General features: G+C 35.2%; 1 protein-coding gene across 1 annotated transcript; it reads left to right on the forward strand.

Moving 5' to 3' along the window:
• The first annotated feature begins 9,303 nt into the window (after positions 1-9,303).
• On the forward strand, positions 9,304-14,546 carry LOC129260094 (putative defense protein 3). The gene is made up of 4 exons (XM_054898151.2): positions 9,304-9,507; positions 11,240-11,462; positions 12,366-12,430; positions 13,075-14,546. The coding sequence occupies exons 1-4, from the start codon at positions 9,306-9,308 to the stop codon at positions 13,149-13,151; spliced, it is 567 nt and encodes a 188-aa protein (XP_054754126.2). The 5' UTR covers positions 9,304-9,305; the 3' UTR covers positions 13,152-14,546.
• Positions 14,547-19,064: the final 4,518 nt, after the last annotated feature.

Consider the following 19,064-nt stretch of genomic DNA (forward strand, 5'->3'; position numbering starts at 1 on the left):
AATTTATTAACCACTGGTGGGATGGAACACCCTATCAACAAAAGTTGTTTTTCGTCGGGGTCCTTTTATGTCATGTGTTAAAAATATCATATACATAAACATTTCATTCTTTTTCATCTTGAACCTCCACCCATCTGTTTAAAAGTCCTGGAAAAGAATGTTTTTATTTAATAACAATACACACAAATTGCGAGGGAAACAAACTGATTGATGGCATACTATAATCATTACTATAATCATCATGATCAAACTTTTCATTTTTTCATCATCAATATTATAATTTTTCTACCCTAAATTATTGGGGGGGGGGGTGATAATATAGGCCATCCACCCCACTTGAAATATTGGGGGGGGGGGATATATCCCCCCATCCCCCCGTGATCGACACCCATGCCTGACACAGTATATTTTGCCTCGCAACATGATCATTAAGATAACAGGGGCAGATCGCGAAGCTCGCCAATTTTAGTTCACGTATGGTATTTAGACCTGAAAATTGATCATTCTGAGCAGTTTGTGTAATTATAAGCGAAATGTGCATCCAATAAAACAATGCGAGTGCGAGCTGAGATTTTTAATATAGGCCTACTGACCCGAAAGGGACATAATAGGGACTGTCTGCAAAGAGAAGAGGATACATATCTCACTGATCAAGTAATGGGAGCGAGCTGAAATTGTACAAACAATAGTCCTTCTGTCCCTGTTTGGGGTCAAAAATACAAAAAATTTCAGCTCGCGCTTCGACCTGACTGGAGATTTTAAGCACGTGTTTAATGGTGATGAGGGACCTAAGCAATTTTTTGTAATCATGATACGTATCTACCTCACTAACTACCAATGCGAGCGCAAAGCGCGAGCTGAAATTTTTTGTATTTTTGACCCCAAACAGGGACAGAAGGACTATTGTTTGTACAAATTCATGAAGAGCATACATAATATGCGAGCGCCAAGTGCTTGCTGATTTTGTTAGAATTACACCTAAACACACTAGCGTACATACGGGGGGGGGGGGGGGGGGGGGGGGCAGGGGGGCACTCTGCCCCCCCTGACGAGCCACAACCCATACAAAATACATATCACTGCCCCCCTGACGAGCTTGAAAGACCTTTTATGCCCCCCCCTGACGAGCTTTATTTTTATTTATTTATTGAAGACCTTTTTTTTTTTTTTTTTTTTTTTGCTTGTACATTTTTTTGGCGGCCGATTTTGCCCCCCCTGTGGAAAATCCTAGGTACGCCACTGCCTAAACACAAGCACTTATTGTAGTCATTGTAATCATGAACATGATACGTATCTCACGTACTAACCAAATATTGCAAGCGCGAACGGAAAGAGCTGAAAGTTTTTGAAATTCAGACCTGAAGAGGGGCAATATATTTTAAGGCTTTTTATAGAATTTCACTATAAGACCATGCGTACTTCACAGAGGCCGCGGAACGGTTTTCAAAGTGGAGGGGGGGGGGGGGAGCTGACCATGCAAAAAATCAAAATCATATGATCATTTTTACGTTTTTGTACACGGTTTTGGAAAAAAAGTAGGGGGGCTGAAGCTTCCGCGGCCCCTGCTTCACTTACCAAATGATGTGAGCGCGAAGCGCGAGCTGAGGTTTTTTTATAATTCACATGCACCAGAGGGGACGTTTTAAGGACTTTTTAGGAATTCATAAAGAGCAAACTTATCTCACCAATCCACTAATGCAAACGTAAGCACGTAGCCAGGATTTAATTTTGGAGGGGGCGGTAAGTGCACGCGAAGCGCGCTCCCTAGGGGGGAGGGTGCAGGGAGGGGGGAGGCTTTTGATATCTCATCAAATTCACATCAAAAGAAGGCGTCTCTTGCGTCTCTAGTACCCTTATCAACTCGAATTCAATTGAATTGCTGTGATTAAAAAACAAACTTGTTTTCAAAAGAAATTATGAGCTTGAAGATTTGAAATAAGATTCAAGAATTTGAAATAATTCCTCTTACCGCGCGACGCGCGGAAGATAAAACGTTTTATAAACATTGAAAACAGAAGTGGTATAAAATGCCTACCTTGGTGACATCAGATTTGATTTAAATTTCGTTAACTCAAGTCGCAAAACAGAGTAGAAGACGGGTATATATTATGCAGGGAGGAAATATTTGAAGGGCTCACTTGCAAGAGGGGTTAGGTCCATTTTTCATCAAATTTGATTTTTATGTCTCAATGCATACCAAAGAAAAGTTGAAATTCCTATTAAAAAGTGAACTAAAATGGCAAAAAAGAAAAATACTTTTTTTTCAAAAGGGGTTAGGTCCACACAGATTTTTTTTGGAAAAGAGTATCTTAAAAAATATGAAGACAGGTAGATTTCTTTTATACCCAATTATTTTGTTCTCATGATAGGGTATCATGAAAATTCAGTTTCGCATAAGAATATTGCAATATGGGAGAAGTAAAAAAATGATTTTTTTTTTTAGTGGACCTAACCCCTTTTGCAACTAAACTCTTTTGAAGAACTCATTTGTCAAAAGGGGTTAGGTCCATATTTCATAAATTGTATTGTTTTCTGTCTCTAAACCTCTAAATTTTTAGTCACTCTGATGATACCAAAGACAATTCGAAATTCAAATGAAAATATGAATGAAAGTGGCAAAGAAAAATCACTTTTTTAATCAAAAGAGATTGGATTTATTTCAGTTTGTTTGCAAAAGGTCCACAATGATAATTTTTTCAAAAATATATAGAAAAAAAATGAAGACAGGTAGATTTCTTTTATACCCAATTTTAAGTTCATATGATAGGGTAGTACATCATGGCAATTTAGTTTCTCATAAGAACAGAAGTGGTATAAAATGGCTACCTTGGTAATATCAGATTTTATTTAAATTTCGCTAACTCAAGTTAACTCAATTCTCAAAACAGAGTAGAAGACAAGTATATGCGGGAAGTAAATAGGCCTTATTCCTTCCCGTGAATGGCGTTGAAGCTCTGAATTTTAGAAATTTATCTGAAATTTTAACCTGTTATAATTTTGACATTTCTTAGACTATAACTCCATTAAGAAAAAAAAACGAGCTCAAAATGTGATAGGGATGATGCAAGCTAGAAGAGGGACTTAATTTTCCTTTTCCATGCTCGCGAAGCACGGAAACCTTTGTGATTTATTTTGGAAGAAAAAAAATGTGTAATTTCGCTCATATTAAGCGCTTCCTTTTGTTTGATTAAGAAACTTCAATGATATTAAAACAAGACAGGAGATGGATGTGTAGCGACATAGAATAAAGTTTCATATCGTACATACTTTTGCATATAGCACGGCACAAATTTAATGCCTCGATATACTTTGCCCAAAATCGCCTGCTGAAAAGCGAAAGAAATATCATTTGGGGAGTCGGGAAGGGACGGTAATGTCTACCCGCTCCAAACAGAAGAGCCGACATTTTGTGTCAATGCAATTAAAAAAAATACTTTTCATACTGTTGTATAATTAATAATTTCTGGCAACGATACGATTCCCACAGGAAGGGGAAAACAGAGTAGATAAAAAGGTGTGGGAAACAAAAGGGAAAGGTGATTTTGATATTTTCCCGCGCGGAGCGCGGAAGCAAATTTTAGTATGAAGAGAGGAGATCAACGTTTTTATTCTTTTGACAAAAAGAAAGAAAAACATCAAAGCTATACCTTTCTTCCCTTTTCTCCTTTCGCTTTTTCTTTTTCTCCTTTTCCTCTTTTTTTCTTTTTGGGGGCGTTTGGGGGGGGGGGGGGGGCGACCACCCCCACCGCCCCCTGGCTACGCGCCTAAAGCACGGACTGGAAATATTTTATATTCAGACCTTAAAATGGGGCAATCACTTTAAGTAGTCATGAAAAAGAAACATATGTCACTGCATAAAACAATAATAACTCGAAGTGCCAGGGAATATATTTGGTGTATATGGACTTGAAAACGCGATGTAATATTATAAATATAATTTCTTTTTCGTTCTCCTTCCTTTTTCTCTTTTACTCCTGTTTTTTTTCTGGGGGGAGCAGAATAAATTGTGCATATTGACTTGAAAATGATATAATTCAATCGAATCCAAAGGTCATTTGATATAGCGCCTTTTCCTTTCGGTTTCAAAGCGCTGCACACACACTATTCCATGTTTGGGCCACTAAAACAATAATCAAACCCCTCAGAATTTAATGCTCCATATTATCATCCTGGATGACTGTTACCTAACTCAACAGGCAAGGCAAACGCAAAGCGCGAGAGACATTGTTAAAATACAAGTTAATGACCTGATATGTTTTTTCTTTTTTTCCCCCTCAATTCACCTCCCCTTGTTTCATTCACATTGATTCTTCCTCTCATCTTTCTTCCTTTTCTCCTCTCTTTTCTCTCCCCCCCCCCTTTTCCCAATTTTTAAGTCGCCAATAACAATCTTCCATGTCCATCCATGGTATATTATTATGTGAACAAATTTCTTTTATACAAAAGAATTAAAAAAATCATTAATGTAAAGTTAATATAGATACACTTCACCGGATTTTTATTTGTGTGTTTGCTTGTCGGATTTGCATGGAAAGAAAAAAAAAATAACGTTTTTTAATTGGAAGCCTATCTGTGAGCTTGTCAAATTTTATGTATTCGGCAATTTTGCCAAGGTCATTTTTTGGCAACTTTTTGTAGCCAAAAAAGATTTTTTTAAATCCTGTGCCCCGTCAGATATCAATGAATACGAATACATGGTAGTAGAAGCATATTCGTAAAAAGTAGTTGTAATAGAGTTGTAGTAGTCATGGTAGTAGAAGTAACATTTATTTTAAAATCATTTAGTATAATTTCATTATGATATATAATAGTGATCAACGTCATCATCATAATTATGTTTCATTATCATTATTGATTTTGTTACTGTCATGAATATTATAGTTCAGCGTTATCATCATGATCATTATCATTATCACCATCACTTCTTTTTAAGGTTGGATGTCTGGGAGCTGCTGTGGCAGCTATCATAGTAATGCACTTATTTAGTGATATGTGTCTACAATATTTCCTGTTAATTTGAGCCTGATTCCTTTTATATTTCCTTGTATTAGTAATCAAGCTTTGTAATAGTTGCCTGTTCATTCTTCTATGGACCACGGTTTACCCGGTGCTATACACTTTGTATGTTTTTTATAACAATATTCTAAGGCCCGTATTCTGAAGTCGGGTTTAATTTAAATTTAAACAGTAGTGGTTCAGTGTATCAGCTCATTTGACTCCCATAACATTATCAACTGCCTGGGAAGGATAAGTATGACAGTTGTCTTCACCATTACAGAGAGCACAGTAAACATGAGAAGCATTCAATGTAAATTTTCATCGTAGATGACCGGTTATGAAACTATAATGAGAACAATAATACCTGAACATGTGACCAGCTATTGACCAATCAGATGGTGGTAGCTATATAAGACAACATTCATATATTGGAAATAGGGTATTCACCAAGAATGAGGAGACATATAATAATGATGTTAACATTCTAGATTTCTTAGCTTAGACTGAAGACCAATCCCAAAGTTCATTGAGAAAAAAATTGACTTCGATAGAGATTTTCAATCGAAGTTTGGATCTGTCCTTCATTACAATCAAAAGAATATTTATAAACTGGAAACCGAAAACTAGAAAACTTAATTCACAGATCAAACGTATAACCTTTCGAGTAACAACGAAAACAACATGAAAATAAAAGCTGATAATAGTAATGACATATCAATAAATGAAACCAATAGATAACAGATAAAACGATATTTTTGTCTGAAAAAAAATCGCTGGCAATTACACTTCAAAACAATATCGACTGAAAAGGAAATTGCAATATAAATTATTTACATTAACCATTTTAAAAGTTTCATTAATTAGAGCAGACCGGATAGTTGGTAGTCTGCTGTGCAAACTCTTCAAGAGAGTTAAAGGGGAATCCAACGCAAATAAAAACTTGTTTTTATAAGAAAAAGAAAAATCAGACAAGTTGATAGGTGAAAGTTTGAACAATATTGGACAAACAACAAGAAAGTTATGAATTTTTAAAAGTTGTAAATATTGGTAATCACTATACCCATGGAGACTTCAAATTGGCCGCATATGGGATGTCATAGTGATGTAAGGCAAGGACTACTCTTCCATGTACTCCAATACATATTATGGCTAAAATGTCATTTTTCCCAAAAGTCTTATTTCAAATTATATTTTTCTTTCATGATGACATAAAACAATATACTACCTGGGTTATATTTAGATTACTGCCCCAGGGGAATGGGTACTTAGAAGAAAACCACATATCCCTGATAATAAGGTACATGGCCTATGGGAAAGTTGTCCTTGCCCCTTGTCATAATTTACTTACCCAGTTGCCAATTTGAAATGTACATAGTATTAGTGATCTCCATTTTAAAGCAGCTATAACTTTCTTATTGCTTGTCCGATTTCTTTCAAACTTTCACCATTCTGTTTAATTTAATTTTCTCCTTCCCAACACATCATTCAATGGCCAAGGCTGGATTCCCCTTTAAGGGTTTGAATGTGCTTTGTGTAGGATAAGGCGGGTTAAGTTGTGACACTTTTTGCATTTTGCATGTTAGAATTGATATGAATATTAATATTATAGTATTAAGTACCTTGCCTTTAAATTTGATTCTTGGGAAATATTTTTCACCTATATATAACTTTCTACGCCCACAATGAAAGTCATTGTGACCTTTGAAAAAACGATGTCAAATGGCTCAACTTGCCCCATCTGTGGGGTTAAGTTGTGCCACCTTCTGGTGGTAAGTTGAGCTACAAAAACTATGTACAAAATGTATGCGGGACGAACCGGCATGTCAATTTTTTTAATTTAAAGTCTTTTTCACTTGCTAATTCTCTATAAATACTAACATTCTCTAAAAGTAAAAGAACTGTCATGTGAATTTGCTCCGTTCTGCCTGCATATCAATGGCTTTTTGAGGGTTTAAAAAAAAAATTTATTATACATTACCATAATAATTACCATGGGTCAACTTGCCCCATTTTGGCTGGCACAAATTACCCCAGTCCGAACTTAATGCGATATTTTCACATCCACACATTTGTTATGCATCCATCATGTAAAAGACTATGACAAGAATGGGAATCCATACCTGGACTAACAATATTGTTCTTATTTCTTTATTATATTTAAAGACGTGTGTGGGTAAAAAGCACTGATCTATTTCCCACCCTTTTTAAAACTTTTTTTGGCTGAAGTTTGTATTTTTTCTTCTAAAAAAGTACTTTTTGTTTCAAAGTTGAAAACAATGTGGTGGGGTTAATGGTTATGTAATGGGTCATCAATACATGACATCACCACAATGTCTGACTCATTCATTATTGGCCTGGGGTGGTGGCTCAACTTGCCCCTATGTTCAACTTACCCCGCCTTACCCTACTGAAGACCCTATATATCAGAAACAGCAAGTATATGCTATCTGCTAGTCTTTGCATGGAGACCCACCTGTTGATCAAAGTTTTAATTGGGGTCTGTGCCTGTAGACTAGGATATGGTTGGCAATGAAGTTTGGGTTCCTTCGCAGAAGAATTGCATAGCAAATAATTATGAACTAATTTTTGCAGACCTCACTTCCCTTTCTAACCATAAAATCAGCGACTGATTTCCTTTTCATTATAAATTCCTTGAATGGCATGATCAAGGTTTCGTTGTTTTTTCCACATGATGTACAAAATCAATTAAAGCATGTTAAAACACAAAATAATCGAAATAACAATAGGATTTATTAAGCATGTTTTTCTCGGTAAATTAATTTCCTCCTTCGTTTGACTATCGAAATACGCAATTTGCCGGATTTTTCGTTCAATATAAAATCAAATAACGATCTGAATCCGGAAACGAAACAAATATTTGTTTAAATCTTTGATGTGAAATAACACAAACAAGAGGGAGAGAAAAGGTCCATTGCCATTGCGATTTCCTGAAGCACATTCCTGCTCTGCATTCCAGTAAAAAAAAAATCGTTGCAAGCAAAATATAAATATCATCAGAGATGTATCGATGGGAAAGGAGGAGATGGGGTGGGTGCATTCTTTCCCAGGTACTGTAGTTATTGGATGGTGGTGGTGGTGGTGGTGGTGATGGCTTCTTGTATAGCGCTAATATCCGCCTCTGCTGGGCGTTCATTGCGCTTTCTAAAAAATAGGATGTCTTACGAAATCCAATGATAAAACAGTGGTTAGAATCATTATTTAGGCCAAATACTATCCTGTTATACAGGTGACAGATGGTTACCATGATACTAGTTAGTCTTCTCTCCATGATGCACGACAGATTAAAAAAACATAATAGAATATGTATTGTCAAATGCCCTTCATGAAAATAAACAAACAAGTCTCTATTGAAAATTGGTAATCAAAACAAAAGTTTCGTCTTGGAGTCTGAACAAACGACATTATTTGCAAATTTTCGTCAGCTCCAAAGCTTAAAGGTCAAGTCCACCTCAAGAAAATGTTGATTTGAATCAACAGAGAAAAATCAAACAAGCATAAAGCTGAAAATTTCATCAAAATCGGATGTAAAATAAGAAAGTTATGACATTTTAAAGTTTCGCTTATTTTTCTCAAAATAGTTATATGCACAATTTAGTCACAATTCATGAAAATGAGAGTATCGATGATGTCCCTCACTCACTATTTCTTTTTGTTTTTTATTGTTTGAATTATACAATATTTCAATTTTTTTAGATTTGACAATAAGGACCAACTTGACTGAACCATATAATGTTAAACAATGGTAATTCCACATGTTCAGGGAGAAATAAAACTTTGTTTCACAGGACAATAAGGAGAAAATTAGAATATCATATTTCATATAATAAAATACAAAAGAAAGAGTGAGTGATGTCATCAGTTCCCTCATTTGCATACCGACCGGGATGTGCATATAACTATTATGTGAAATTAAGTGAAACTTAAAAATGTCATAACTTTCTTATTTTACATCCGATTTTGATGAAATTTTCAGTGTTATGCTCGTTGTATTTTTCTCTTTTTATTCAAATCAATATTCTGTTGGGGGTGGACTTGTCCTTTAAGACGAAATGCTGTTCCGGTTTACAAAATTTCGACAAAGACCTTCGAGCTGTTCGTTGTCGTTTGGCGGGCATGTTCAATACATTCATTGTGTTCTTTATCAAAAACCTCTTAATATCATCATGATAAAGGCAAAAAAATAGTCCTACCCATACGCTTTATACGATCCTGAGTTGCCAAACGTGCTATTTTATATTATATTTTGTTGTTTTATTCAATATATTCCTTTTTTTGTCAGGTCCGAGATGTACTTTTGGTGTTTAGCATTTCTTGCTGTTGTTCATGTGGTCACAGCCTACCCATCCGGTGCCCCCGCGGGTACGTGTACTACCCTAACACCGGGTCATCGGGATAACAACAATACCATGATACAACCTCAAACTGGTCAAAGTCCCTACGTTATCACCATCGACAAAAAAATGTACTCCCCATCCGAAATGCTCAAAGGTAAGATGATTAGATTATCTTTTAAATTTATTTATCATTTATTCATTAATTGTCCTTGGGAATGTGGATAATTAAAATGAACAATTGCTTTAACATAATTTCGCATATTGTTAAATCGTTGTTACCTGATTTTATAACACTTTTTGCCACTATAATTGCACCAAAAGGACACTAACCACTAATTTGTTTATCTTTGCATAAAGTAATTCAAAACGATCGAAATTTAAAAGAGCTAAAACAGAACAGCCATAACTTTATGATACATAATTACATCCCCACTTTACTTTTTCTTATGTTATTACATGAAATCATAAATGTTTAATTTTTTCATACATGTGTAAATGATTTGTCTCCATGATGAAATAAGTTGCGGCAATAAATAACTAATGCACTTAATCAGTTTTCAATCCAGTTGTTTTAGTTCTTGATAGGAAGTTTTGAATAAACCTAATTTCATGTAATAAATTACAAAAGAACAAGTGGGGATATGACATCATCAGCCCACCTAATGAATATTCCTAAAGACATGCCTAGCACTGTTTCACCGGACTAATGCAAATCTTTAAAATTCAATAACTTGTCCGACTTTTGTTTAAAATCTCCAGCCTGGACCATCCCTTTAAACATTTACCAAACCGTGACTTCCACACAGTTTTCATCTTATATCTCTGAGGCCATAATGCATAATACTTGAGCATGTTCAATGTCAAAATAATTCTCCTGCAACGGAACACCGATTGAATAATTATATTGAAGATGCATTTTGTTTTTGTTCTTGCTCCGATTTCCTTGTTCAAATCCCCGACCATCCTAGGCGGGGGACCGCTTCTTGAAAGTTTTCAACACCGATGTGCTTCTCAGCCAATCAAATTAAAGGAAATTATACAAAATTAACGAAGCGCCTACAATATAGGCCTACAGAGAAAGTATAGTTGCGATTGATCGATTTTGCAAGTGATTAGAAGATGGGGGAGGGGGGAGTGTAGAAGACAGGAAGAAAGGGAAATGGAAAAGTGATGAAACTGATTCTTGGGAGAAAACCACGAATCCTTTATAATTAAATACATGGCCTATGGACAAGTTGTCCTTCCACTTGTCATAATTTACTTACACAGTTGCCAACTTGAAATCTACATAGTAACTTTTAGGGATCTCAATTTTGAAACAGTCATAACTTTCTTATTGCTTGTCTGATTGCTTTCAAACGTTCACCATGCTGTCTTACTTATTTTTCTCCTTTGCATACAACATTTAATGACCAATGTTGGATCCCCTTTAAGAATCACTTGTTCCGCCCTCCCGTCATACCCGATTGATTTAAAGTGCCATCATTCTACTAAAACACAAATGATGATCATCAGTCACTTTTTATTTGTACGTTTACGAATATATCTTATCCCATGATTACATTGTCAAGGATTGATTGGAGATCAAGCGCAGCATGACATGCACGGGTAACATGGGGGGGGGGGGGTGCTCCAAAGTTTATCGTGCCTTCCCTCTTACAAAAACTGGCGCCTTTGATGACAACTTCATTTTAGCATGTCAAGAGTATTTTTAGAGGCAATGCCGTCATTTGGGGGAGCGATAACATTTTGGTTGTCATAATAATATTAAAGCCTGAATAAAATATTCAATTGTCTGTACCTCCTTACTTATGAAAGAAAAAATGATGTAAAGTGTGTAATGATGTGACTGACTATGAACTGGTCATTTCTCTTTCATCCCATAGTCACAATCACGGGCCAGTCTTTCAAGGGAATTCTTCTCCAAGCTAGGCGATCGTCAGACAACACTGTGATTGGTACGTTCAGTGATCCACCAGCAAACACCAAACCGCTAGAGTGTACCAGCGCTGGAGACAGTATCACCCATTCATCAAGAGATGAGAAAAGCTCGGGAACACAATTCACATGGACCGCCCCAAGTAGTGATGTCGGTAACATCACTTTTATGTAAGTTAGTTTGGAGATCTCTGTAAATGGGTCCTTGATCATCTCTTATTTTTCTTCTTCTTCTTTTTGCTTTCTTATATTGCTTATTCTTCTCCTTCTGCTTCCTATTCCTTTGAGTTTATCCTCTTCCTCCTCCTCCTCCTCCTCCTTCTTCTTCTTCTTCTCAGTCTTCTCCGTCGTCGTCGTGTATAATTGGTGAAGTTGCTCGTAAATCAGAAGTACACATTTTCCAGGGAGCCGAACCCTATAAATGTAGGTCAAAGTATCTGCTGAATTTCTTCTCAAAGGGACTTAATTTCTTAAAATCTGCTAAACATAACAGAAAAAGGGACTTATTATAACCACTACTGTTATCATTATTATTATCATCATCATCATCACTATTATTATTATTATTGTTGTTGTTATCATTACTATTATTATTACTGTTATAATTATAATCATTGTTATTATTATCATCATTACTATTATCATTTTGTTATTAGCTATTTTATTTATTAACTTATCTCATTTTTATTGAATGATTTATTATCACTGTTTTTATTATTATTTTATTATTATTAATATTATTATCATTGTCATCGTCATCATTATTATTATAATTTTTTTTTTGGGGGGTGGGGGTTTATCTCAGTATATATACAAGCTAATGTTCTTTACAGCTTATTCATCCGATCATTAATTAATGTACTCATTCATCGATAAAATCTATTCAATTACATTATATATCGTTGTTAAACTTATTGATTTATTAAGTTAGGATATATCAACCGATTTATTTTTAAGCATTTACTTTTCCATAGTCTTACTTGCTTACTTTATTGATTGGTTGTGAGACTATGTTTGATTATTTGGTTGAGAATGATTGATCTAGTCTTTCATATTGCATGTCTTCCCATGTAGTGCGACTGTTGTTCAAGAGTACAATGTCTTTTGGACGAATCTTCTTTCTCAAGAGGTATATTCGGGTAAGCGTTGCTTTAGTTCATTCCACTCTTTCATGAGATTCGTGAGAAAAAATATGAACAGATTACTTTACTATTCATCAACCAAAATCGAGAGGCAATTCTGTTACGATTTATTTCAAATGTTTACATTCTGTGCGCAAAGTATTATTGAAAGAAGGAGTAAAACACATCGACTGTTTCTGCAATATCCTGGTAACTTTATTGTTTCATGATTGAACAAAGGTATTTCAAAAAATCTGCTTTGTTCGTCATTAACGTAGTAAAGTAAATATGGAGCGTGTAAGGAGCTAAGAATACAAGTTCAAGAGATTGAAGACTTTGATAAACCTGATGAATGTATAGGCCAGGGGCCGCGGAAGCGGGGGGCTGGAGGGATTCAGCCCCCCACTTTTTTTTCTTCTAAAAATGACCATATCATTGTGATTTTTGCATGGTCAGCCCCCCCCCCCCCCACTTTGAAAACCGTTCCGCGGCCCCTGTATATAGGCTACCTATCTTATTCCAGAAGCAACCTCTGAACACCAAAATAAATTAACTTGAATCTCTCATGCTATCTCCTTATTAACTGCATGTATCTAATTCTTGCCGTATTCAATACCGGAGCTTTTCATTTCTCTTTCTTTTTGGTTTGTTTAATTCAATAGGAGCGACAATGGTCAGCATTAATCCTGGATTGATCTTTACTCTAATCTGCATGATCTTTCTTGCTACAAGACAATGATTAGTAGTTACACTACGATGTTCTATGTTTGCCGATCAATAACATACCAAAACATAACTGTTTTTTTTAATTTCCGTATATAAAATGACAAATACAAAGTACATTACCTACAAAATACATAAGGCATGGAATGATAAGGTCTGAGATAAAATACATGCAGTAATAGTTAATGGTAAGGTTAAAAAAGCAAAATATACATCTGGTAGTCCATATTATCAGCTGCAATATTATATTGCTGCTGGTCGTCTATTGGACATGTTGGTTTACTTGAATAATGGCTATGATTATCACAATGTATAGGAAGTTGACCATCAAACATAATAACTAATATTTGAAAAAGAAACCGACAAATTCTACCCTTAAAAAGAAAGAGACAAATCATATTCATCGCCATAATTTCATCAATTTTTGGTCTATATGGCAGTATATAGGCCTACAATAGAAAAACCATGAAGTCTTGGTTAGCAAGTATAATAAAACCACCTACTGCAGATTTTTACAAGAATTATATGTAAGAAAAACGCTGTATATTGTTTTGTAACGTATTATTGGTAGGTTAATAAAGTTAGTTAAATTTTTCGGAGAATGTAGAAGGTATGTATACACCATGGAGGTCCGTCCGGCGCAAAGCCGTACGTGAACATGTGAAGAGAGAAATCTCCATCCGAATCTCCATCACCAATTAGTTAAGAGGGGGGCTATTTCAAATGCAAATAAGATGACAAACAACATTCCAGCTCTGTGGGTTGTATTGTTTTTTCTTTACGTTTATTTTATTCTTTAATGGCAATCCATAGGTTTATATTAAAGTGTAGCAACTAAATACGAAATGATTTTTGAAAAGAAACTGGTTCTTTATCAGGTTTATATATTTTTTTACCGGGCTACGTAATCATTCTAACTATTATGTACGATGCAAGTGAATCTGAATCTTTACGATTTGCACGACATGATCGAGTTGTTCAAATGGTTCTTATTTTATCAACTATATTTAGGTGTGATGGAAATAACTTGAAGCATGTTAATTGAAAATCTGAATTCTGAAACTCATAGTGAACATAGTGGTCCATTTCAAAGCTTTGAACTGGTTCCACACTCTTAAAAAAGATAAAGTGCTAAATGAGCATAAGATGTTGATCCATCAATTGCAATGAATGCTTAGCAACTTTATATAGTAGGGAAGTTTTAAATGGACTGCTCCCCAAGAGATGGAGAGAGTGTAATTGTTCATCATAGAGTGTATAGATCATCGATGTATCACAGACCAACTCCACTCATTATTACATTGATTTTAATTAGCGAGCATAAAATGATGCTCTAGTAACAGAGAAATGAAGTTAAAAATAAATCATCATAATGAAATTGTAAGCAACAAATAAAAATAAATAAACACAATTTTCAGTTTTGCAATGTTTATTGAAACGGTGAAAATGCAGTATGGTGGATAGCATGAAAATCCACGAGTCGATGATGTAGGTATTCGATTGCTTTCCTTGTATGATTTACAATAAATGTATGCTGTGTTTGTCTGTGGATTGGCTTGCCTTCTTGCATGGTGAATTTCAAGGAATGCGAATTTCACATTAAGACTGAGGGCAATTCCAAAAGATTCTCGTATGAGATTATTTTCTCAAGAATATCACAGGTAATATATGTGGCCGCCTGACAAGTTATTTTGTAAATTACCAGTAAATACAAGCAAATTTCATGGCAGAAAATTACCAGTTTCAAAAGTTTCATGAAGAAAAAGGTATTTCAAAAGGTATAGTTTTCATTTCCCCTTAGTAACAGAAAAAAAAGTTTTAGATGAACTAAATAAGCTGAAAATATCAAAAAGTACTGGTCTAGCTTATGACAGGTTTTTAAAAGACTGTGCAACAAATTTGTGCAAACCTTTGAATTATTATTTATCTCTTATGTCTTCTACCTTTCCTGATAATATGAATTTGAAAAGTTACCCCACTACATAAAAAAAAGATAGAACTGACGTTGGTAATTATAGGCCTTTAAGTGTGTAACGTATAGTTTCGAAAAAATTGAAAAATCTGTTCATGCTCAAGAAAAAAAAAAAATATAAATTTCAGTCGGACAATGAAACTGAAACTTTTTTTAAATTTCACATGGGCGCATGGTTGGAATGGTTCTCCTAGACTTACAAAAATCACGATCCATAAGTCCTCGATTAATGTGTAACACATGGTGGCTCGTTGGTAGAGCGCTGCCTGATGAACGGGAGGTCGTGGGTTCAATTTCCGGCTGAGTTATACCACCAAAGACTTATAAAAAATAGAACCTTCTGTCGTGTTGTCAGGCGCTCAACATAATCATGACAATGATAAAGGGCAATAATAACATGCTATGTTATACAGGGTGTCTACCCTGGGTAAATAAGAGTTATTGTTATTATTATCATTAAAGGGGAAGTTCACCCTGAAGAAAACTTTGTTGTAAAAAGAGCAGAAAAAACGATAAAATTGGTAAAAGCTTGATAAAATGCAATAAAGATTAATGAAGTTATTATATTTTTTATGTTGTTACGATACTGCAACAAATAACAATGAAAATTTAGTTTTAACTTTGATTTCCTTTTCTGTTATTACAGGTAATAGACCATCTACTTAAACAAAATAAAACCAAACAATGATCTTACATCAATCTCTTGAAGTGTCCGATGTACAATCTAAGGTTATAATCCAAAGTAAAAATCCAAGTCGGTTGGCGAAGATTCCTTAAAGGAGAATGAAACCCTTGAAACCAGCTGAATCCATATCAAAGAGAAAAATCAAAGAAACATATTGTTGAAAGTTTGAGGAAGATTGAATGAATAATAAGAAAGTTATGAGCATTTGAATATTGAGATCACTAATGCCATGTAGATCCTCCCATTGGCAATGCGACCAAGATATGTGATGTCACACAGTCCATCATTACTTTAGTACTTATTTCACTTATATTCTCACTTTTATAGAGTCTATCACAAGGTGAGGTGTTCTCTTTATGAGAGGACAAGTACAGAGGTTTCACAACATTATATAATTGATGAATCGTTTGTCATATGGTTAGAATGAGCAAAACGAGATATTTTGGGGTATATTTTCAGTGTCCAAAAGGGGAGAGTTGTTCATCTGTGACATCATAGATCTTGGTCGCATTGCCAATGGGAGGATCTCCATAGCATTAGTGATCTCGACATTCAAATGCTCATAACTCTTCTATTGCTAGTCCTATTTTACTCAAACTTTTGTTGATCTTATTCTTTGATTTTTCTGCTTTCACAAAAGCTAACTTGCTCCAAGAGTTTCATTCTCCTTTAAATAAAAGTTCACAATGATGGCGATTATGAAAAAGAGTCACTGTAACGAGTTGAAATGTCAGTGAAGACGATGTTGATGATGATTAACAGTCAATTTCAGTAATCCTTGGGTTGAAAAGCGTTCATTAAAACAGGTTGATGATCTCGATGAGAACTGAGAATTCCTCTTTCAAAGTAACTGCAAACAGTTATGGCGTGAAAATAATTCCACAGAAGATAAATATTCCAGGTGGAAATAATCTATGCTCTGACAAAGTCTGGTGTGAAACTCTGAGTTCTGATCTGATGTGATGATGTCCTTGAAGAAACTGCCAGCTTATATACAAATTATTACTATGGAAGCTTCTAGTATTGTCTACAAAAAGAACATTCTGCCAATTTCTTTTATATATAACAATGTGACCTCATAAACAAGCAGCTACCCCATTATGTTACGTATAATCTGAAATGCATTGATAGTTCGTGATTACTTATTTTTGTTTCCTTTTTGGAAACGGGTGTAAAATAATTTATTTATATACTGAATGTACAGTAAAAAATTTTTTTTAAGAAAATGACATGATTGTTCTTACCATTCGATATGTAAGAAAGCTGCTCGCATATGACGTCACAAATCAGATGAATAAAATTCTAGTACTTTTTTTAAATTCTTTAATGGATTTTTCACAAACCTCCGGCAATGTTTTTTATTATTTATTTATTTTTTGCTATCTTTACATCAAACTTTTGTCAGGATGAACTTCCCCGTTAACATGTCCTCGATTTCCACCACCAAGGTGGATGCGCGTGTATGGATTGCACCAGAGATTGCATATCAGGGTCCCGTCTTACAAAGAGTTGCGATTGATCCGGACAATCGCAACTATGGACGGCCAGCAACGTCAACATATAAAATGCTTGTTTGTACAACAAAAAATTCTAGATATGAATGTATATCCATAAATTCATTGATTTCTTGACAATGTGGTGTGTTCTCCTTTGTTTACAAAGGACATTTTACAAATTTCCTGTAGAAGAAATTATGGTACTGATGGATGTCCATAGAGTTACGATTGATTGGATCAATCATAACTCTTTGTAAGACGGGTCCCAGGGTGACACTGTGCGTGTGTAGATGTGTGTTTCCAGGGTTAGAATTCAGTATATCATAGTTGTTGGTAACTCTGAAAATGTGTTAGGAAATATTGATTTTACAAGCCTCCAATCGAAGGTTTTTAGCTCAATGTTGCATCCCCCGTCTCGTTCGAGATAGAAACCAGGGCCCCGTCTTACAGAGAGTTGCGATTGATCCGATCAATCATAACTATGGACGGCCAGCAAGGTCAACATAATTATATTATGCATGTTTGTTCAAAATATTTCCTAGCTATGATGTATATTCATGCATTAATTGGTTCCTTAAAAAATCACTCTGCTTCTTTTTGTTTACAAAGGACATTGTGCAAATTTCTTGTGGAAAAATGTATGACACTTATGGATTTCCATAGAGTTACGATTGATTGGATCAATCGTAACTCTTTGTAAGACGGGCCCCAGTACTATTCGTCATATTACTGTATAGCGCCAACTATCGACAATTCGCATCAAACCGAATGGTTTGCTCATCTGCTAATGAAAAAAAAAAGAGTCAACTGGTTGGCAATTAGACTATAATGGTTCTCTTTGCCATTTCTATTTCTTTCTCCCTTCTCTTGATCTGTCCCGCACTCCATCTCCTTTCAAACCTCTTTTTCATCTTCATTTATCTTTTGTTCATATCTTATCTCCTTTGCAATCATTTTTCATTTCGAGATCGAGAACAATACAAAAGGGATGCTAATTGATTTTTCAATTGATCAACCTTTACGCCATTACAATCATTTGTTTATATTTCCTAGGATGTGACACCTATGAAGATAAATCTATTTACCTCCATTAGAAAAACAAAACATCCACTCTAGCCATCTTCATTAATCCTACCATGTCCATTACAAAATAATTATTACAACCATTATGTTTGGTCATCATCATAACAATACCACCACCACCATCACCATCATCATCTTCATTCTCCTCTTCTTCAATATCATCATCACCATCCTCACTGGATCAGGGCTATATGAAATCCTCATGCAGAAATGGGACTAAAATAAGGATGGAGGAACTATTTGCGACTGCGAGGAGGTCCAGAAGATACAATACCCGACGGTCTCAGATCCATGCACTACCAAAGTGGGGGGCGGGGGCGGGGGGGGGACGTGTCCCCCCTAAATTTTAGGTGGGGGGGACGGTCCCCCCTAAATTTTTTTTTTTTTTTTTTTTTTTGCTTGTCAATTTTTTTTCCGGCTTCCCCCCTAAAATATTTGGTTGATAACCTTTTTTTTTTTTTTTTTTTTTTTTGCTTGTCTAAATTTTTTTGTGGTCCTCCCCTAAAATTTTTGGCTTCCGCCGCCAATGTGGATGTTTCATGAAAGTTGTCAGCACTGACCAAATTGTCAGTACTGACTATTATAGTGAAATCCTTGCTTTTGATTGGCTAAGAAGCACTGGCCTCTTATTGTTACAATGGTAACTGTCGGAGAAAGGCAACTTGTTAGTGCTGACAACTTTCATGAAACAGT

This window comes from Lytechinus pictus, chromosome 5 (genome assembly GCF_037042905.1).
Source record: "Lytechinus pictus isolate F3 Inbred chromosome 5, Lp3.0, whole genome shotgun sequence".
In the NCBI taxonomy this organism is placed as follows: Eukaryota; Metazoa; Echinodermata; class Echinoidea; order Temnopleuroida; family Toxopneustidae; genus Lytechinus; species Lytechinus pictus.

Bases quoted from the DNA above. Each gene is read 5' to 3' on its own strand.
- LOC129260094 (XM_054898151.2), top strand. From the start codon at position 9,306: ATGTACTTTTGGTGTTTAGCATTTCTTGCTGTTGTTCATGTGGTCACA. The intron at 11,463-12,365 runs GTAAGTTAGTTT...CTTCCCATGTAG, and splicing joins GTCGGTAACATCACTTTTAT to TGCGACTGTTGTTCAAGAGT. The intron at 12,431-13,074 runs GTAAGCGTTGCT...TTAATTCAATAG, and splicing joins TTCTCAAGAGGTATATTCGG to GAGCGACAATGGTCAGCATT.